Below are 22689 nucleotides of genomic sequence, written 5' to 3' on the forward strand. Positions count from 1 at the left end.
TGAAAGAGTGTTTTACTTGTTTTAAGGGTTTTGGTCCTAAATGATCTCAGTAAGATATTACAGCTTGTTGCTGAGATTTGCTGACCTATATTGAGTAAAACATGCTTGAAACTAGAATATCAACTGTTGCAAAGCTGTGTCATCAACACTCACAAGTATAAAACTACTTTTTTTAAAGTAATAATTTCTTATTTCAAGCATGAAAAAAAAAAATCATGACTTTGACACAATTGTGTCTCATAATTAAAACAGATGACAGCCAAATGGACTTTGCTGTTTTATTTTCAATGAAACAATAGAAAATACGACAGTTGATATTTAAACATTTAAAATGTGACATTTCTAACAATTTTGAACAGAAATAGTTCATGCACATTCAGGTAAATTCTTCAAAATTAGGGATGTCCGATAATATCGGCCTGCCGATATTATCGGCCGATAAATGTGTTAAAATGTAATATCGGAAATTATCGGTATCTGTTTTTTTATTATCTGTATCGGTTTTTTTATTTTTTTTATTTTTTATTAAATCAACATAAAAAACACAAGATACACTTACAATTAGTGCACCAACCCAAAAAACCTCCCTCCCCCCATTTCTTTCTGTTATCAATATTCTGGTTCCTACATTATATATCAATATATATCAATACAGTCTGCAAGGGATACAGTTCGTAAGCACACATGATTGTGCGTGCTGCTGGTCCACTAATAGTACTAACCTTTAACAGTTAATTTTACTCATTTTCATTCATTACTAGTTTCTATGTAACTGTTTTTATATTGTTGTACTTTCTTTTTTATTCAAAAAATGTTTTTAATTTAGTTATCTTATTTTATTTATTTTTTTAAAAAGTACCTTATCTTCACCATACATGGTTGTCCAAATTAGGCATAATAATGTGTTAATTCCACGACTGCATATATCGGTTGATATCGGTATCGGTTGATATCGGTATCGGTAATTAAAGAGTTGGACAATATCGGAATATCGGATATCGGCAAAAAGCCATTATCGGACATCCCTAGTTTTTAGTATAAATTTGCTGGTTTCAAGAAATGTAATGCCGAGCGCATATCATTATGTCAAGATAATGGCACTAGCATTTACTTAATTTTTTTTCTTTCTACCAAGACAAGTGCACTTGTTATTAGTGAGAATATACTTATTTTAAGGTATTTTTGGGTTCATTGAGGTTAGCTCATTTTTACTTGTTTAGGAAAGTCTTGACAAGCCAAATTTTCTTGTTCTATTGGCAGATAATTTTGCTTAGTTCAAATAAAATACCCTATTTTTTGTTGTTGTTTTTGAACACTGACTTTTTGCAGTGTAAAAAGTCAGTCACTGAAGGAATCCAACACCTTACGACCACTTTCAGGTACAGATTTTTTAACGGGAGCACAATTTCACTGGATCTGCAGTGCCAATCCTCAGCGGTAACAACCCCTAACACCCCACAAGATAATGAATTTTATGATCTAAGCCAGGGGTCACCAACGCGGTGCCCGCGGGCACCAGGTAGCCCGTAAGGACCAGATGAGTAGGCCGCTGGCCTGTTCTAAAAATAGCTCAAATAGCAGCACTTACCAGTGAGCTGCCTCTATTTTTTTTTAATTGTATTTATTTACCAGCAAGCTGGTCTCGCTTTGCTCGACATTTTTAATTCTAAGAGAGACAAAACTCAAATAGAATTTGAAAATCCAAGAAAATATTTAAAGACTTGGTCTTCACTTGTTTAAATAAATATATATTTTTTTTTTACTTTGCTTCTTATAACTTTCAGAAAGACAATTTTAGAAAAAAAATACAACCTTAAAAATGATTTTAGGATTTTTAAACACATATACCTTTTTACCTTTTAAATTCCTTCCTCTTCTTTCCTGACAATTTAAATCAATGTTCAAATATTTTTTTTTTTTTTTTATTGTAAAGAATAATAAATACATTTTAATTTAATTCTTCATTTTAGCTTCTGTTTTTTCGACAAAGAATATTTGTGAAATATTTCTTCAAACTTATTATGATTAAAATTCAAAAAAATTATTCTGGCAAATCTAGAAAATCTGTAGAATCAAATTGAAATCTTATTTCAAAGTCTTTTGAATTTCTTTTAAAATTTTTGTTCTGGAAAATCTAGAAGAATTAATGATTTGTCTTTGTTAGAAATATAGCTTGGTCCAATTTGTTATATATTTTAACAAAGTGTAGATTGGAGTTTAACCTATTTAAAACATGTCATCAAAATATTAAAATTAATCTTAATCAGGAAAAAATACTAATGATGTTCCATAAATTATTTTTTTAATTTTTTCAAAAAGATTCGAATTAGCTAGTTTTACTCTTCTTTTTTTCAGTTGAATTTTGAATTTTAAAGAGTCGAAATTGAAGATAAACTATGTTTCAAAATTGAATTGTCATTTTTTTTGAGTTGTCTCCTCTTTTAAACCGTTCAATTAAGTGTAAATATCATTAATTATTAAAAATAACAGAGTTAAAGGTCAATTGAGCAAATTGGCTATTTCTGGCAATTTATTTAAGTGTGTATCAAACTGGTAGCCCTTCGCATTAATCAGTACCCAAGAAGTAGCTCTTGGTTTCAAAAAGGTTGGTGACCCCTGATCTAAGCACTCCCCGCGACCCCGTGAGGGACAAGCGGTGGAAAATGGATGATCTCAGTACTAGCGTAAGAGTAGTAGTACACCATGTACCTGCAGTGGATGAAGTCCGGGACGGGGTTGTGAACACTGAAGGAGGACGCGTCCAGATCCCTGCAGATCTCCACGTTGTCTCCGGCCATGATGCGGACGGCCGCCTTGTTTTCATCATCAAACACCTGCCTCTGCATTGAGGCACACAGCAGCAGCATGAAGTCGTCTGGAGGCGGTGGAGAGGACAAAAACATAACATTAACTTTTATTTACTCTTTACTACTGTGTCAATTGTAATGTACAGTACGTCCAACTGACAAAAATCTCAAATTGAATTGAAAGGGAGTTAAAGTGCTATGGAAATCAATGAAAAACACACAATGGGTGAGGGCCGACATCCGGGTTCTTCGAGCCATGGCAACCAGACTGGCGTTGAAAACAAACCGTTGCCATTACTCTTTAACCTGTCGACCTACGCTGGTTAAACCCGTCATTCTGCCTCCAAAATGCCGAAAAACTGTGTTGTTTTTGGTTGTGCTAACCACAACTGGAAACAGGGGGTGTTCGGATCACTTCGTTTCTGGTAAATATAAGGAACAAAAATCCACCTTCTTAACCACAACATGGCTATACGTCCGTGCTAATGTTGTACTTGTTGAATGTGTACCTTATAACGTTCGACAGCTGAAGTTGTTGTTGTACAAAAATAACATGCGGTATATACTATATAGTCTATAGCCTAGCTAGCTGTGTTCGAAAACCGGACAACGAGAGGATACCAAAGGCAGCGTTAAGATGGACACCACCGGGAAAACGTAAGCCAGGGCGGCCAAAGAACACCTGGCGAAGAAGGGGAGCTGAAAGAGATGAAACTTACATGGGGCGAATCACAGAGACGAGCACAGCAGCGAGATGAATGGCGTCGAAGCCTTATTTCCCATTCGGGAAGAAGAGGATTAAGTTAAGTAAGTAATATACTCTATAGTCTATAGCCTAGCTAGCTATTTTCGAAAACCGGTGTCGTTTAAATTTGCACTTAACAGTTTGGTTTTTAAAAACCAATAAACCCTATAACTTTCATGTTGCCATTCAATACATGTAGCCCTCAAATCTCTCAATATTTTATACACTAACACTTGATCTTGTTGTTGATAACTTCCGCGTCTCTTTCTTAGTAGCGCGCAGGCTAAGCTAACTAGCAAGCTAAGCTAAGCCTGAGAAGCTTTAAAGTTCAGAGACGAGTCTGACGCAAATAATACATTTTCGTTTTTTCACACGATATGCGAATAAGTAAAAATGCGTAAATGAAGGATTTAACGCCGACTTCCAAGCCACAACGCTCGTTAAATGCTTTTTCTGTCAATGCTGTGTTCGCCGTGAGCTGGTTTGTTTTCAACGAATTCCCAGTTGCTAGGGGATTGGTAGGCGGAAGTGACGTAGGTCCGCCCTCACCCATAAAAGCCTGATAAATGTCATTATTTATCGCCATGAGCTCTACAAATTTAGAGGAAGGAGGCAAAGAAACATACAGATAAGGAAGGATGGATTGGGCCTGGAGAGGAAGTCGGGGACATAGAGCCACTTGACCACATTGGAGTCTGTCTTGGAGCTTGGGAATCTCCATGGATAGTCTGAAATGAAAGCATGCACACATCAATATGAATATCTCTGATCAGAACAAGCATATCCAAACCCTTAATGGGGAACTGCACTTTTTTTGTTGTTGAATTTTCGCCCATTTGTTCACAATCATTACGAGAGACATGACGATGGATGCTATTTATTTTTTTGTGCATTGTAAATATCAAATAAATGCGATCAAAAGTCCGCTTACAATGGAACCTAAGGGAGCCGCTCTATTCTGCCTATAAAGCCCTTAAAAACATCCAAATACCTCCATTAAGATTTTTATACATGCTGTAAGTATATATGTAATGTAGTGACAGGCACATTTATGATAACCTTTAATATTTATTAAGGGTGTGGGGAAAAAATCGATTCGAATTCGAATCGCGAATCTCACATTGTGCGATTCAGAATCGATTCTCATTTTAAAAAAATCAATATATTTTTTTAATTCATTTTTATTTTTTTAATTAATCAATCCAACAAAACAATACACAGCAATACCATAACAATGCAATCCAATTCCAAAACCAAACCCGACCCAGCAACACTCAGAACTGCAATAAACAGAGCAATTGAGGAGACACAAACACCACACAGAACAAACCAAAAGTAGTGAAACAAAAATGAATATTATCAACAACAGTATCAATATTAGTTACAATTCCAACATAGCAGTGATTAAAAATCCCTCATTGACATTATCATTAGACATTTATAAAAATAAAAGAACAATAGTGTCACAGTGGCTTACACTTGCATCGCATCTCATAAGCTTGACAACACACTGTGTCCAATATTTTCACAAAGATAAAATAAGTCATATTTTTGGTTCATTTAATAGTTAAAACAAATGTACATTATTGCAATCAGTTGATAAAACATTGTCCTTTACAATTATAAAAGCTTTTAACAAAAATCTACTACTCTGCTTGCATGTCAGCAGACTGAGGTAGATCCTGCTGAAATCTACGTATTGAATGAATAGAGAATCCTTTTGAATCGGGAAAATATCGTTTTTGAATCGAGAATCATGTTGAATTGAAAAAAAAAAATCGATTTTGAATCGAATCGTGACCCCAAGAATGGATATTGAATCGAATCGTGGGACACCCAAAGATTCACAGCCCTACTAATTACATTCCATCCATCCATTTTCTACCGCTTGTCCCTTTCGGGGTCGCTGGAGCCTATCTCAGCTGCATTCGGGCGGAAGGCGGGGTACACCCTGGACAAGTCACCACCTCATCACAGGGCCAACACAGATAGACAGAAAACATTCACACTCACATTCACACACTAGGGCCAATTTAGTGTTGCCAATCAACCTATCCCCAGGTGCATATTCCTTTATTAATAAATCAAATCAAACTTTATTTATATAGCATTTTTCATGCACAGGCAAGTGGCAAACACAAAGTGCTATACAGTATTTGTATGAGTTCAAGATATCATTATGTGATGTATTATCAAGCATTACAGGCATCTTAACATCAGTGTGGGATTTACATGAAAATAAATAAACTAAAAAAACGTAAGCATTTGTTTTGTTCAAGGTTTTTCCTTGTCTCTGTTGTTTGAGTGCTTATTCATGTTATGCTCTGCTAAAGCAGTGCTGGAATGGAGTAATGGACTTAAAGAACATTAGCGCACCTTTACAGGCGGCGGGGGGGATCCCGATGCAGACAAAGTACTGGAAGGTTATCATGCAGGCCAGGAAGCAGCAGTACTTGGGCCAGATCTCGGCGATGGCTTTCCTCCTGCGTCGGTACATGACCGTTATCAGGGCGAAGGCGTGCAGCATGGCGTAGAAGTCCATCCGCTGCCCGATCACGTTGACGACCAACAGCAGGCACGTCTATAGATGGAAGTAGATTACGCATTTGGACAGACTAGGACTCCTTAAAGTCCCTACACTGCAAAAAGTCAGTGTTCAAAAACAAGGGAAAAAAATACAAAAATGAGGGGTATTTTACTTGAACTAAGCAAAATGATCTGCCAATAGAAGAAGAACATTTGGCTTGTCAAGACTTTCCAAAACAAGTCAAATTAGCTAACCTCAATGAACCCAAAAATACCTTAAAGTAAGTATATTCTCAGTAATAACAAGTGCACTTTTCTTGGTAGAAAAAAAAAAAAGACCTTTCTGCTCAATATGTTGAAAAACATTCTTAAATGAAGTAAATGCTAGTGCCATTATCTTGACATAATGATATGCGCTCTGCATTACATTTCTTGAAACCAGCAAACTTATACTAAAAACGAATTTATTGTTCTTAATGGAAAGGCAACAAGGCAAGCGCTTGTTACTCTCGGGGTCTCCTAGCCGCTCAGGCAAATCCTATGGTCTAAAGATGCATTTTTCCATGGATAACATGACATCATCGCGCCAAGTGCGTGCTCTTTCAGTCAATTAGTGCGCATATATACAGCCCGGCCCCCGGCCCCAATTTTTTTAATTGTAATTTGGAAGAATTTATCTGAATGTGCATGAACTATTTCTGTTCAAAATTGTTAGAAATGTCACATGTTAAATGTTTAAATATTAACTGTCAGTTTACTGTACTATGCCAACTGTACTACTATATGAGTACGTGTTTTCTATTGTTTCATTGAAAATAAAACAGCAAATTCCTTTCGGCTGTCATCTGTTTTAATTATGAGACACAATTATGTCAAAATCAAGATTTTTTTTTACATGCTTGAAATAAGAAATTATTACTTTAAAAAAGTAGTTTTATACTTGTGAGTAGGGATGTCCGATAATGGCTTTTTGCCGATATCCGATATGCCGATATTGTCCAACTCTTTAATTACCGATACCGATATCAACCGATACCGGTATCAACCGATATATGCAGTCGTGGAATTAACACATTATTATGCCTAATTTGGACAACCATGTATGGTGAAGATAAGGTACTTTTAAAAAAAATGAATAAAATAAAATAAGATAAATAAATTAAAAACATTTTCTTGAATAAAAAAGAAAGTAAAACAATATAAAAACAGTTACATAGAAACTAGTAATTAATGAAAATGTGTTAAATTAACTGTTAAAGGTTAGTACTATCAGTGGAGCAGCAGCACGCACAATCATGTGTGCTTACGGACTGTATCCCTTGCAGACTGTATTGATATATATTGATATATAATGTAGGAACCAGAATATTAATAACAGAAAGAAACAACCCTTTTGTGTGAATGAGTGTGAATGGGGGAGGGAGGTTTTTTGGGTTGGTGCACTAATTGTAAGTGTATCTTGTGTTTTTATGTGGATTTAATAAAAAAAAACAAAAAAAAAACGATACTGATAAAAAAACCCCGATACCGATAATTTCCGATATTACATTTTAACGCATTTATCGGCCGATAATATCGGCAGACCGATATTATCGGACATCCCTACTTGTGAGTGTTGATGACACAGCTTTGCATCAGTTGATATTCTAGTTTCAAGCATGTTTTACTCAATATAGGTCATTAAATCTCAGCAACAAGCTGTAATATCTTACTGAGATCATTTAGGACCAAAACCTTTAAAACAAGTAAAACACTAACATAAAATCTACTTAGTGAGAAGAATGATCTTATCAGACAGAAAATAAGCAAATATCACCCTTATTTGAGATATGTAAGCTTACTTAGATTTCAGTTTTTGCAGTGTACCTCAAGTCCAAACTTGTAGAAGAAGTAGTTGATGAAGTATTTGATGAAGCAGATGATGCCGATGTCCAGGTGTTGCCGGGTGATATCGTGGAAGATGATCCTGGCAGCAGGAGGCGACAGCTTGTTTCTCAGTCGGAAGTATTGCTGATGGCGGTAGATGGTCACCTCGAACGCCAAGAGTGCCAGAATGAGGAGGTTGTGCTGCACAAAAAAATTCCCCGGTGGGATACATTATGGTTGTCTACAACCGAGCCTTTGTAGTTGTCTTTTGCAGCTCACCCTGATGTAGTCCAGCAGTTCCTCGTTCTTCTGCAGGCCCACCCAGTTGGCTGGATCCACCGGCCCCTTATAGAGCACGGAGTCCTGCATCTCCTCCTCTTGCTTAGTGGAGTAGGCTGCCGGCTGCAATGGGAAAGTCACACAGGTTTGATTCCCTATCACTGCGTGAATACAAATAGCCAATACACAAAGAGCCACACACAAAGTTTTCGTTTCACTAAGTGTAACTTGAACAAAGACAAAATCATCAAAACTTGTGACATATTAGCTTTTCTCCTTCACCTTTCCAATGCTTAACACATGTTCCCATATTGCTTAGAGTTTTTAGGGGTGCATGATAAATATTGGACAAATAATTATTTGGCCGATATTAGAGATGTCCGATATCATCGGCCGATAAATGCTTTAAAATGTGTTATCGGAAATTATCGGTATCGGTGTCAAAAAGTAAAATGTATGACTTTTTAAAACGCTGCTGTGTACACGGACGTAGGGAGAAGTACAGAGCGCCAATAAACCTTAAAGGCACCGCCTTAGCGTGCCGGCCCAATCACATACATTCTACGGCTTTTCACACACACAAGTGAATGCAACGCATACTTGGTCAACAGCCATACAGGTCACACTGAGGGTTGTGTATAAACAACTTTAACACTGTTAAAAATATGCGCCACACTGTGAACCCACACCAAACAGGAATGACAAACACATTTCGGGAGAACATCCGCACCGTAACACAACATAAACACAACAGAACAAATACCCAGAACCCCTTGCAGCACTACCTCCTCCGGGACGCTACAATATACACCCCCCGCTAAAACCCCCCCCCCACCTCAACCTCCTCATGCTCTCTCAGGGAGAGCACGTCCCAAATTCCAAGCTGCTGTTTTGAGGCACGTTAAAAAAAAGAATGCACTTTGTGACTTCAATAATAAATATGGCAGTGCCATGTTGGCATTTTTTTTTTCCATAACTTGAGTTGATTTATTTTTGGAAAACCTTGTTACATTGTTTAATGCCATCCATCCATCCATTTTCTACCGCTTATTCTCCGCGGGGGGCGCTGGAGCCTATCTCAGCTACAATCGGGCGGAAGGCGGGGTACACCCTGGACAAGTCGCCAGCAAAATGAGGCATAATAATGTGTTAATTCCACGACTGTATATATCGGTATCGGTTGATATCGGAATCGGTAATTAAGAGTTGGACAATACCGGAATATCGGATATCGGTAAAAAAGCCATTATCGGACATCTCTAGCCGATATGGGTAATTATAACATCACACTGATAAATGTGATAACAATAAAAAATAGCTCCGCTAACTGACAAAATCAATGCTCCAATGAAGCAAGATTACGCTTACAGTACTGTAAGTGGGTTAGGGTGAGCAAATCAAGCACTCCTTTTCTCCTACTTGCAATGCTGTAAGCCTGTCATAAACTGCCTCTGAGTAACTAGTGCTTCTCAATTATTTTCCCCCACCGTCACTCTCTACCACGTCTATAAATACCGTATTTTTCGGAGTATAAGTCGCTCCGGAGTATAAGTCGCACCGGCCGAAAATGCATAATAAAGAAGGAAAAAAAACATACATAAGTCGCACTGGAGTATAAGTCGCATTTTTTGGGGAAATGTATTTGATAAAAGCCAACACCAAGAATAGACATTTGAAAGGCAATTTAAAATGTCTAAAGAATAGTGAACAACAGGCTGAATAAGTGTACGTTATATGAGGCATAAATAACCAACTGGTATGTTAACGTAACATATTATGGTAAGAGTCATTCAAATAACTATAACATATAGATCAGGGGTCACCAACCTTTTTGAAACCAAGAGCTACTTCTTGGGTAGTGATTAATGCGAAGGGCTACCAGTTTGATACACACTTAAATAAATTGCCAGAAATAGCCAATTTGCTCAATTTACCTTTAACTCTATGTTATTATTAATAATTAATGATATTTACACTTAATTGAACGGTTTAAAAGAGGACAAAACACGAAAAAAAATGACAATTCAATTTTGAAACATAGTTTATCTTCAATTTCGACTCTTTAAAATTCAAAATTAACCGAAAAAAAGAAGAGAAAAACTAGCTAATTCGAATCTTTTTGAAAAAAATTTAAAAAAGAATTTATGGAACATCATTAGTAATTTTTCCTGATTAAGATTAATTTTAGAATTTTGATGACATATTTTAAATAGGTTAAAATCCAATCTACACTTTGTTAGAATATATAACAAATTGGACCAAGCTATATTTCTAACAAAAGACAAATTATTTCTTCTAGATTTTCCAGAACAAAAATTTTAAAAGAAATTCAAAAGACTTTGAAATAAGATATCAATTTGATTCTACAGATTTTCTAGATTTGCCAGAATAATTTTTTTGAATTTTAATCATAATAAGTTTGAAGAAATATTTCACAAATATTCTTCGTCGAAAAAACAGAAGCTAAAATGAATAATTAAATTAAAATGTATTTATTATTCTTTACAATAAAAAAAAAAAAATTTACTTGAACATTGATTTAAAATGTCAGGAAAGAAGAGGAAGGAATTTAAAAGGTAAAAAGGTATATGTGTTTAAAAATCCTAAAATAATTTTTAAGGTTGTATTTTTTTCTCTAAAATTGTCTTTCTGTAGGTTATAAGAAGCAAAGTAAAAAAATTAATGAATTTATTTAAACAAGTGAAGACCAAGTCTTTAAAACATTTTCTTGGATTTTCAAATTCTATTTGAGTTTTGTCTCTCTTAGAATTAAAAATGTCGGGCAAAGCGAGACCAGCTTGCTAGTAAATAAATAAAATTTAAAAAATAGAGACAGCTCACTGGTAAGTGCTGCTATTTGAGCTATTTTTAGAACAGGCCAGCGGGCTACTCATCTGGTCCTTACGGGCTACCTGGTGCCCGCAGGCACCGCGTTGGTGACCCCTGATATAGAACATGCTATACGTTTACCAAACAATCTGTCACTCCTAATCACTAAATCCCATGAAATCTTATACGTCTAGTCTCTTACGTGAATGAGCTAAATAATATTTGATATTTTACGGTAATGTGTTAATCATTTCACACATAAGTCGCTCCTGAGTATAAGTCGCACCCCCGGCCAAACTATGAAAAAAACTGCAACTTATAGTCCGAAAAATACGGTAAAAATATTTCTGAAAAGTAAATAATTATTTTTCCTTTTGTTTATTTTCTTTTCTTTTTCCACTCAAGTTTTACCATCGAGGGTTGTATGACTTCTTGTTGCACTCAGATGACTATTTCCTGTTGTGTTCACGTCATAGCTTACCATGGTGCAATTCTTGGAGAAGGACGACGGCTTGATAGACGTGAGCTGGTACAACATTTTGCACACGATGATGACACATGTCCAGACGGAGCAAACACTGGAGGCCAGAGGTCGATACTGGCTGTAGGGCAGCGCGAAGGCCCACGACGCCAGGAAAACATAGTTCAGCAAAGACACCTGCTCGGGAGACAATAGATATGAGGAAGACGTCCCAAAAAAATGTCACGCCATTGGGATAAAACTCGCTCGCTGTATAGTTACCTCACGGATGGCAACCAGGACAATGTAGCAAGACACGATCTTGATGATGTGGATCTCCAGGAGCCACCAGATGAACAGCTGCAGCTTGTGAAAATACTCCAGGAACTTAAGGAAGAGCACGGTGAGCCGGTCGATCACCAGGTGCCATTTGTTCTTCAGGTCTGGGGAGATGAAAACCACACGCCTTAAAATGCTGGCGCTTTGCCACCGAAGCAAACTACCATTAAATAAGAGCACTTAGACACCGTAGAGCAGATCTGCGCCAAGGTTTACACCTTTGTTACCCGGCTGTGACATGAGTCAATGAACAACCGCTAGCTTTAATATCTAAAAAAAGACGGTTGATTTTTTTTATTTGCACAATACAAACAGTACAAAAGGTAACATTGTAAAAAACAAAACAAAACATGGAGTCAAGAAATTAGTAGTAGACCATATTATCGGCCGATAAATGCTTTAAAATGTAATATCGGAAATTATCGGTATCGGTTTCAAAAAGTAAAATTTATGACTTTTTAAAACGCCGCTGTGTACACGGACGTAGGGAGAAGTAGAGAGCGCCAATAAACCTTAAAGGCACTGCCTTTGCGTGCGCCCAATCACATAATATCTACGGCTTTTCACACACACACAAGTGAATGCAAGGCATACTTGGTCAACAGCCATACAGGTCACACTGAGGGTGGACGTATAAACAACTTTAACACTGTTACAAATATGCGCCACACTGTGAACCCACACCAAACAAGAATGACAAACACATTTCGGGAGAACATCCGCACCGTAACACAACATAAACACAACACAACAAATACCCAGAACCCCTTGCAGCACTAACTCTTCCAGGACGCTACAATATACAACCCCGCCCACCTCAACCTCCTCATGCTCTCTCAGGGAGAGCATGTCCCATATTCCAAGCTGCTGTTTTGAGGCATGTTAAAAAAAATAACGCACTTTGTGACTTCAATAATAAATATGGCAGTGCCATGTTGGCATTGTTTTCCATAACTTGAGTTGATTTATTTTGGAAAACCTTGTTACATTGTTTAATGCATCCAGCGGGGCATCACAACAAAATGAGGCATAATAATGTGTTAATTCCACGACTGTATATATCGGTATCGGTTGATATCGGAATCAGTAATTAAGAGTTGGACAATATCGGAATATCGGCAAAAAAGCCATTATCGGACATCTCCAGAAATTAGTAATGAGAAATACGTAATAAGAAATAAGGAATAAGTGCAGGTGAGAAAAGAAACCCAAAAAGGCGTATGCAAGGTTCTCACCTAAAGCAGTAAATTAACAAACAAAATTAAACATTATATATAGAAAAAATAAGATAACAAGTAGTCTACCTTGTGTGGATTGAGTCTAGGTGTGTGTGTGTGTGTGTGTGTGTGTGTGTGTGAGGAAGTATAGCGCTACATTATAAGGTAGGAACAGATGGAGAATGTCGTTTCATCGAGCTGGCCCTTAATATATGTTGAAAGTTACTGAGTGAAGATGAAGAGTTTGGAATACACAGGTGACTATTCCAGAGTAAAGGACCTCTGCGTTTGATGGAAAACTGGCTAAGAGTGATACGGCCAAAGATAGGACGGAGATGATCAGTTTGTCTAGTACAGGGGTCGGCAACCCGCGGCTCTAGAGCCGCATGTGGCTCTTTAGCGCCGCCCTAGTGGCTCTCTGAAGCTTTTTCAAAAATGTATGAAAAATGGAAAAAGATGAGGGGGAAAAAAATAAATTTGTTTTAATATGGTTTCTGTAGGAGGAAAAACATGACACAAACCTCCCTAATTGTTATAAAGCACACTGTTTATATTAAACATGCTTCACTGATTCGAGTATTTGGCGAGCGCCGTTTTGTCCTACTAATTTTGGCGGTCCTTGAACTCACCGTAGTTTGTTTACATGTATAACTTTCTCCGACTTTCTAGGACGTGTTTTATGCCACTTCTTTTTCTGTCTCATTTTGTCCACCAGACTTTTAACGTTGTGCATGAATGCACAAAGGTGAGTTTTGTTGATGTTATTGACTTGTGTGGAGTGCTAATCAGACATATTTGGTCACTGCATGACTGCAAGCTAATCGATGCTACCATGCTATTTAGGCTAGCTATATGTACATATTGCACCATTATGCCTCATTTGTAGCTATATTTGAGCTAATTTAGTTTCCTTTAAGTCATCTCAAGTCAATGTATATCTCATGACACACTATCTGTATGTAATATGGCTTTTAATTTGTTGCGGCTCCAGACAGATTCGTTTTTGTATTTTTGCTCCAATATGGCTCTTTCAACATTTTGGGTTGCCGACCCCTGGTCTAGTATTATGATAATGAACTTGCGAATTGGTCTTAAAATAATCTTTGAAAGGTGTAGGAAGCTTATTAGGGAGGTAAGTACATTTATAGATAAAAGAAGAGGACTGAATTGTCTTGATATCATAAATAAAAATGGATAGTACCGCATTTTTCAGAGTATAAATCGCTCCGGAGTATAAGTCGCACCGGCCGGAAATGCATAATAAAGAAGGAAAAAAACATACTGTATATAAGTCGCACTGGAGTATAAGTCACATTTATTTATTTGATAAAAGCCAACACCAAGAATAGACATTTGAAAGGCAATTTAAAATAAACAAAGAATAGTGAACAACAGGCTGAATAAGTGTACGTTATATGAGGCATAAATAACCAACTGAGAACGTGCCTGGTATGTTAACGTAACATATTATGGTAAGAGTCATTCAAATAACTATAACATATAGAACATGCTATACGTTTACCAAACAATCTGTCACTCCTAATCGCTGAATCCCATGAAATCTTATACGTCTAGTCTCTTACGTGAATGAGATCAATAATATTATTTGATATTTTACGCTAATGTGTTAATAATTTCACACATAAGTCGCTCCTGAGTATAAGTCGCACCCCCGGCCAAACTATGAAAAAAACTGCGACTTATAGTCCGAAAAAATACGGGTACATTTAGTTTCCTAAACATCAACATCAAATTACAAAAGTGGTGCGTTGCAATTTGACTGAGCTGTGAACGTGTTTAAATGTGACTTTTCTTCAAAAATTGTCTTATTTCTTATCAACAATAACATGAGATGTGTTAAAAAGTTGAATGGACAAATACTTCAATATTTACTCGTTATGTTAAAAAATAGCATCCACAAAAAAACCTGAAAATAACCTAGAAATGCAAGGATGTAGACAACCGCGGTGAATTCCATCAGGCATTCTCCAATTGTTTATGATCCATCCATCCATTTTCTACCGCTTGTCCCTTTTGGGGTCGCGGGGGGTGCTGGAGCCTATCTCAGCTGCATTCGGGCGGAAGGCGGGGTACACCCTGGACAAGTCGCCACCTCATCGCAGGGCCAACACAGATAGACAGACAACATTCACACACTAGGGACCATTTAGTGTTACCAATCAACCTATCCTCAGCATCCACAAATCCCCACTAATGGAGATTTATTCAAGCAGTGCTAGCGAATTAGCTAAAGCCATATGCAGTCAACTCATTGTCTAGCACAGCTCTTAAGTTGTTGGGAGGGCAAGTTCGCACAACGTACGATTGCACAGCCACACTAGCAGGCATACATTGAATAGATGTGTCATTTGAATGACAAAAAATGTCATCAAAAACATGTATACCGTATTTTTCGGACTATTAAGTCGCAGTTTTTTTTCATAGTTTGGCCGGGGGTGCGACTTATACTCAGGAGCGACTTATGTGTGAAATTATTAACACATTAGCGTAAAATATCAAATAATATTATTTAGCTCATTCACGTAAGACAGTGGTCCCCAACCACCGGTCCGTACCGGGCCGCACAAGAATAAAAAAATTTTTTTTTTTTTTTTTTAAAAATGAAATCAACATAAAAAGCACAATATATACATTATATATCAATATAGATCAATACAGTCTGCAGGGATACAGTCCGTAGCACACATGATTGTATTTATTTATGTAAAAAAAAATAAAACATTTTTTTTTTTTTTTTTTAAGAGACTAGACTTATAAGATTTCATGGGATTTAGCGTTCAGGAGTGACAGATTGTTTGGTAAACGTATAGCATGTTCTATATGTTATAGTTATTTGAATGACTCTTACCATAATATGTTACGTTAACATACCAGTTGGTTATTTATGCCTCATATAACGTACACTTATTCAGCCTGTTGTTCACTATTCTTTAGACATTTTAAATTGCCTTTCAAATGTTTATTCTTGGTGTTGGGTTTATCAAATAAATTTCCCCAAAAAATGCGATTTATACTCCAGTGCGATTTACTGTATTTTCCGCACTATAAGGTGCACCGGATTATAAGGCGCACCGGATTATAAGGCGCACCTTCAATGAATGGCCTATTTTAAAACTTTGTTCATATATAAGGCGCACCGCATTATAAGGCGCATAGAATAGACGCTACAGGAAAGGCTGGGGTTACGTTATGCATCCTGTAGTTGCGAGACCTGTTGTGGCTCAATATTGGTCCATATATAAGGCGCACTGTCAGCTTTTGAGAACATTTTAAGTTTTTAGGTGCGCCTTATAGTGCGGAAAATACGCTATATATGTTTTTTTCCTTCTTTATCATGCATTTTCGGCCGGTGCGACTTATACTCCGGAGCGACTTATACTCCGAAAAATACGGTAATCATCAGATGATCCAATCCAGATGAAACAACCTTTGCAAACAGACGATGAGGAGCCCACTGTTTGGGATACAATTAACAAAAAGGAAAAAGTTATGATTATAGACTTCCCCATTAAATATTGACACTACTGAAACTGTCACATTAGAGAGGATGCATTTAAGTCATTCAAAAATTCATTAGGCCCCAGACGGGGATTTATCACCATTATTCTATGTTCTGTGCGTAGAAACAACATTTGAACTTAAACAAAAAAATCAGTTCTGCCTGACAGTGCCAATACATCCAGGATGCAGCTGCACTTGCAGGAAACAAGTAACAGGTGGAAGTGGGAACACAGCTTGAGCTACGTGCGGTGTCCGAACAGAAAACTCCAGATAAATCTTGCAGAGACAAAAAAAAAGTTCACTGGACGGACCTCCGCGGCTGCGCTCGCAGTGATTAACGGGCGGCGGCTGGAGATGCCGGGCCGCAGATACCCGAGGAGTGGGGCAACATAAATTTTGTAGACATTATTTACTCGTGGGGTTCAAATAGGTGGTGGTTCAAATAGGTTTGAAACGCCACCATTGCAAATTCAAACTCATGAATTATACTCCGGATATATATAGTATATACCAGGGGTCACCAACCTTTTTGAAACCAAGAGCTACTTCTTGGGTACTGATTAATGCGAAGGGCTACCAGTTTGATACACACTTAAATAAATTGCCAGAAATAGCCAATTTGCTCAATGTACCTTTAACTCTATGTTAATATTAATAATTAATGATATTTACACTTAATTGAACGGTTTAAAAGAGGAGAAAACACGAAAAAAATGACAATTCAATTTTGAAACATAGTTTCTCTTCAATTTCAACTCTTTAAAATTCAAAATTCAACCGAAAAAAAGAAGTGAAAAACTAGCTAATTCGAATCTTTTTGAAAAAAATAAAAAAAATAATTTATGGAACATCATTAGTAATTTTTCTTGATTAAGATTAATTTTAGAATTTTGATGACATGTTTTAAATAGGTTAAAATCCAATCTACACTTTGTTAGAATATATAACAAGTTGGACCAAGCTATATTTCTAATAAAGACAAATCATTATTTATTCTAGATTTTCCAGAATTTTTTTTTAAAAGAAACTCAAAAGACTTTGAAATAAGATTTCAATTTGATTCTACAAATTTTCTAGATTTGCCAGAATAATTTTTTTGAATTTTAATCATAATAAGTTTGAAGAAATATTTCACAAATATCCTTCGTCGAAAAAACAGAAGCTAAAATGAAGAATTAAATTAAAATGTATTTATTATTCTTTACAATAAAAAAAAATTAATTTACTTGAACATTGATTTAAATTGTCAGGAAAGAAGAGGAAGGAATTTAAAAGGTAAAAAGGTATATGTGTTTAAAAATCCTAAAATCATTTTTAAGGTTGTATTTTTTCTCTAAAATTGTCTTTCTGAAAGTTATAAGAAGCAAAGTAAAAAAATTAATGAATTGATTTAAACAAGTGAAGACCAAGTCTTTAAAATATTTTCTTGGATTTTAAATTATATTTGAGTTTTGTCTCTCTTAGAATAAAAAATGTCGGGCAAAGCGAGACCAGCTTGCTAGTAAATAAATAACATTTAAAAAATAGAGGCAGCTCACTGGTAAGTGCTGCTATTTGAGCTATTTTTATAACAGGCCAGCGGGCTACTCATCTGGTCCTTACGGGCTACCTGGTGCCCGCGGGCACCGCGTTGGTGACCCCTGGTATATAGTATATTCATATAAATTAATCTGGTCAGCAGGCAGCAGTGGTGTGCTGTCAGGGCCAGCAAGGCCTTCTCTGCTGGCCTAACATAACCAGAAATCATCATCATAATTAAAGATAAAAGTAATTTTTTATTTACTTTCCCTAAATATTAGAGATGTCCGATAATGGCTTTTTTGCCGATATTCCGATATTGTCCAACTCTTAATCACCGATATCAACCGATACCGATATATACAGTTGTGGAATTAACATATTATTATGCCTAATTTTGTTGTGATGCCCCGCTGGATGCATTAAACAATGTAACAAGGTTTTCCAAAATAAATCAACTCAAGTTATGGAAAAAAAATGCCAACATGGCACTGCCATATTTATTATTGAAGTCACAAAGTGCATTATTTTTTTTTAAACATGCCTCAAAACAGCAGCTTGGAATCTGGGACATGCTCTCCCTGAGAGAGCATTAGGAGGTTGAAGTGGGCGAGGTTAGGGGGGGCGAGGGGGGGGGGGTGTATATTGTAGCGTCCCAGAAGAGTTAGTGCTGCAAGGGGTTCCGGGTATTTGTTCTGTTGTGTTTATGTTGTGTTACGGTGCGGATGTTCTCCCGAAATGTGTTTGTCATTCTTGTTTGGTGTGGGTTCACAGTGTGGCGCATATTTGTAACAGTGTTAAAGTTGTTTATACGGTCACCCTCAGTGTGACCTGTATGGCTGTTGATCAAGTATGCCTTGCATTCACTTATGAGTGTGTGAAAAGCCGTAGATATTATGTGACTGGGCCTTCAAGGTTTATTGGCGCTCTGTACTCCTCCCTACGTCCGTGTACACAGCGGCGTTTTAAAAAGTCATACATTTTACTTTTTGAAACAGATACCGATAATTTTGAAACCGATACCGATAATTTCCGATAATACATTTCAAAGCATTTATCGGCCGATAATATCAGCAGTCCGATATTATCGGACATCCCTACTAAATATCTAAAAGTATTCATATTCTCTTCATGTCATATTATGTTCCTTCCAGTGCTGTTGTTTTTAGGTTAGAGTTTTTATCCAATCAGAATTCAGCTAGCTAATGTTGCCATGCTGTACCAAATCTGCCCGAGGCCTTCAGAGCCAACAATGCGGGCGTCTGTGCACTGTAAATGAACGGGCACATACAGTTGATAGATAATTGCGACAGCCAATCAGATCACAAGCTGTTGTCAGTTCGGCCATCTAGCTGACCTCCCGTTGAACGTGACATTTACACGTCCTGTGATTGGATACTCACTGGTTTGAGCCGCGGCAGTGCGATGCAGATCAGCAGAGCCACACCCGGGGCCGTTAGCAGATGAATTTAAATTTAAATCATCCGCTAACGGGCTACCTGGTAGCTTGACGTTAACGTGACTGTGATTGGATACTCACTTGTCACTCCCAAGTGAGTATCCAATCAGAAGTTGCACTTTACGAAATCAGTAAGTGTTCCACCGGAGCGGAGCCATAGCAGAGAAACCCACATAGAAGGAGAGCAAAACGTTAATATATAGTATATTTGCAAGGCCATTTTAAAGAAGGATATTTAATCAATCAATCAATCAATCAATGTTTATTTATATAGCCCTAAATCACTAGTGTCTCAAAGGGCTGTACAAGCCACAACGACATCCTCGGTGTCGAGTGGGTCTGACATAATATTGTGAAAGTCCAACACATCAGCGAAAGTCCAGTCCATGGTGGGGCCAGCGGGAACCATCCCGAGCGGAGACGGGTCAGCAGCGTAGAGATGTCCCCATCTGATGGACAGGCTGGCGGTCCACCCCGGAGCAGAGTAGAAAAGAAAAGAAAAGAAACGGCAGATCAACTGGTCTAAAAAGGGAGTCTATTTAAAGGCTAGAGTATACAAATGAGTTTTAAGATGAGACTTAAATGCTTCTACTGAGGTAGCATCTCTAACTTTTACCGGGAGGGCATTCCATAGTATTGGAGCCCGAATAGAAAACGCTCTATAGCCCGCAGACTTTTTTTGGGCTCTGGGAATCACTAATAAGCCGGAGTTCTTTGAACGCAGATTCTTGCCGGGACATATGGTACAATACAATCGGCAAGATAGGCAGGAGCTTGACCGTGTAGTATTTTATACGTAAGTAGTAAAACCTTAAAGTCGCATCTTAGGTGCACAGGAAGCCAGTGCAAGTGAGCCAGTATAGGCGTAATATGATCAAACTTTCTTGTTTTTGTCAAAAGTCTAGCAGCCGCATTTTTGTACCATCTGTAATCTTTTAATGCTAGACATAGGGAGGCCCGAAAATAATACGTTACAGTAATCGTAAAGCTGACCAACACGCCGGATTGTAGTCAGCTGGAGGCGTGTCTTAATGAAATTAAACAATGGATGTCCGCTAACTTTTTGCAACTCAACGCTAAGAAACGGAAATGCTGATTATCGGTCCTGCTCAACACCGACATCTATTTAATAATACCACCTTAACATTTGACAACCAAACAATTAAACAAGGCGACTCGGTAAAGAATCTGGGTATTATCTTCGACCCAACTCTCTCGTTTGAGTCACACATTAAGAGTGTTACTAAAACGGCCTTCTTTCATCTCCGTAATATCGCTAAAATTCGTTCCATTTTGTCCACAAGCGATGCTGAGATCATTATCCATGCGTTCGTTACATCTCGTCTCGATTACTGTAACGTATTATTTAAAGAGAAACTACATCTTGTGAGACGAGGGTAGCTTAGCTAGGAAGCTAGCTAAGCTACCCGGCGATGAAATGGTGAAATGCCCGCCACTTCCACTCGAATCAACCGACTTCGAGTGGTACCACTGGCTCATATGGCATCGGATGGGTGATACAAATTGTGAGTTCAAATATTTTATTTCTCTATTTTGTCAAACTGAATATGTTTTTTTTTTCAATTACTGTAATTTTGACAATACCACGTGAGATAGGTTTTAATTGCTGAATTGATTTTTAAATGTGCCGGATAATAGCCCGTTTTGTACACTGTTGAGGTGATTCAATATCCAGTAGTGCGCAAGTGTGTTTCTGTATAGTATTTCTCCAGCCATGGTTATGTGGGGACATCAATGATGGTATATTGAGAGGTAATTATTGAAGTCGGACATCACTGAAGGCCTAGGTGGGCAACGCACGGCCCGCCACTGGCAGGCAGGAATGATCAAGAACTCAACGGTACGGTCATTTCCATTCCATTCTATTTCTAGAGCTATTTTCACAATTTTCCTCTCTGTCATGACCTTCTTAGTGGCACGCAGTGTTGGGACTAACGCGTTACAAAGTAAAGCGTTACTGTAACGCCGTTATTTTCGGCGGTAACTAGTAGTCTAACGCATTATTTTTTCAATTCAGTAACTCAGTTACCGTTACTACATGATGCGTTACTGCGTTATTTTACGACTATTTTTTATATAGTATAGGCTAGAAACTGAGAAGATCTGAGTGTGTTTTATTGAAGAGCTGCGGTGTCATCTCTCTGAATCTTCCTGTGTCACAAGGAAAAGAGTCGCTGTGTGTGTGTGTGTGTGGGGGGGGGGTGGGGGGGTGGGGGGGTGGGGGGTGGACGGGTGGGGGCGTGTCTGTGTTTACTAACAAGACTCATGGCGGAGCCGAAGAAGAGTTTCTTAACATGGAGATATTCTCGCTACTTTTCTTTTGTCCAGCACAAAGAAAATAACATTTGTGTCTTGGATCAAAGATCTTATCTACTGCCCAAAACAGCAATTCAAATCTGCTGAAACAGCTACAAAAGCAACATGCTTCGACAAAGCTAGTAAAGAGAGACAGCAGACTCCGATGCCACTTCACTTCCACCTCCACCTGAAGTGGTGGAGCAACAGCCGCTGGATTTTAACGGAGGGACTGCTAGCCAGGACCACGTTAAACCCAGATTCCGAACTAACAAAGGTCTTAACTCATTCTCTTTCTATGCCACATCAATGTGGAATGCGCTCCAACAGGTATAAAAGAAAGGGCATCTCTATCCTCCTTCAAAACCGCAATAAAAGTTCACCTCCAGGCAGCTACAACCCTAAACTAACACCCTCCCCGGATTGCTAATAATCAAATGTAAACAATCAAATGCAGATACTTTTTCTTTTTCTTATGCCTTCTGATCTCTCTCTCTCTCTCTCTCTCTCTCTCTCTCTCTCTCTCTCTCTCTCTCTCTCTCTCTCTCTCTCTCTATGTCCACTACTTGATGTCCATATCCCCCCCCCCCCCTCCACACCCCTGATTGTAAATAATGTAAATAATTCAATGTGATTATCTTGTGTGGTGACTGTATTATGATGATAGTATATATGATAGTATATATCTGTATCATGAATCAATTTAAGTGGACCCCGACTTAAACAAGTTGAAAAACTTATTTGGGTGTTACCATTTAGTGGTCAATTGTACGGAATATGTACTTCACTGTGCAACCTACTAATAA

The 22689-nt window shown here is 37.7% G+C and overlaps 1 protein-coding gene across 3 annotated transcripts in view; it reads right to left on the reverse strand.

The window, feature by feature from the left end:
* LOC133631151 (piezo-type mechanosensitive ion channel component 2) overlaps window positions 1-22689 on the reverse strand; it is a 258049-nt gene that overhangs the window by 80112 nt on the left and 155248 nt on the right. For all 3 annotated transcript variants that reach the window (XM_062023258.1, XM_062023257.1, XM_062023256.1), the window contains exons 19-25: window positions 11795-11955; window positions 11534-11710; window positions 8224-8346; window positions 7945-8145; window positions 5929-6133; window positions 4179-4280; window positions 2710-2875 (exon numbers count right to left, since the gene is read on the reverse strand). In XM_062023258.1, coding sequence (XP_061879242.1) covers window positions 2710-2875; window positions 4179-4280; window positions 5929-6133; window positions 7945-8145; window positions 8224-8346; window positions 11534-11710; window positions 11795-11955 — 1135 coding nt within the window. The remainder of the gene's footprint in view (window positions 1-2709; window positions 2876-4178; window positions 4281-5928; window positions 6134-7944; window positions 8146-8223; window positions 8347-11533; window positions 11711-11794; window positions 11956-22689) is intronic.

Source organism: Entelurus aequoreus, linkage group LG16 (assembly GCF_033978785.1).
Source record: "Entelurus aequoreus isolate RoL-2023_Sb linkage group LG16, RoL_Eaeq_v1.1, whole genome shotgun sequence".
In the NCBI taxonomy this organism is placed as follows: domain Eukaryota; kingdom Metazoa; phylum Chordata; class Actinopteri; order Syngnathiformes; family Syngnathidae; genus Entelurus; species Entelurus aequoreus.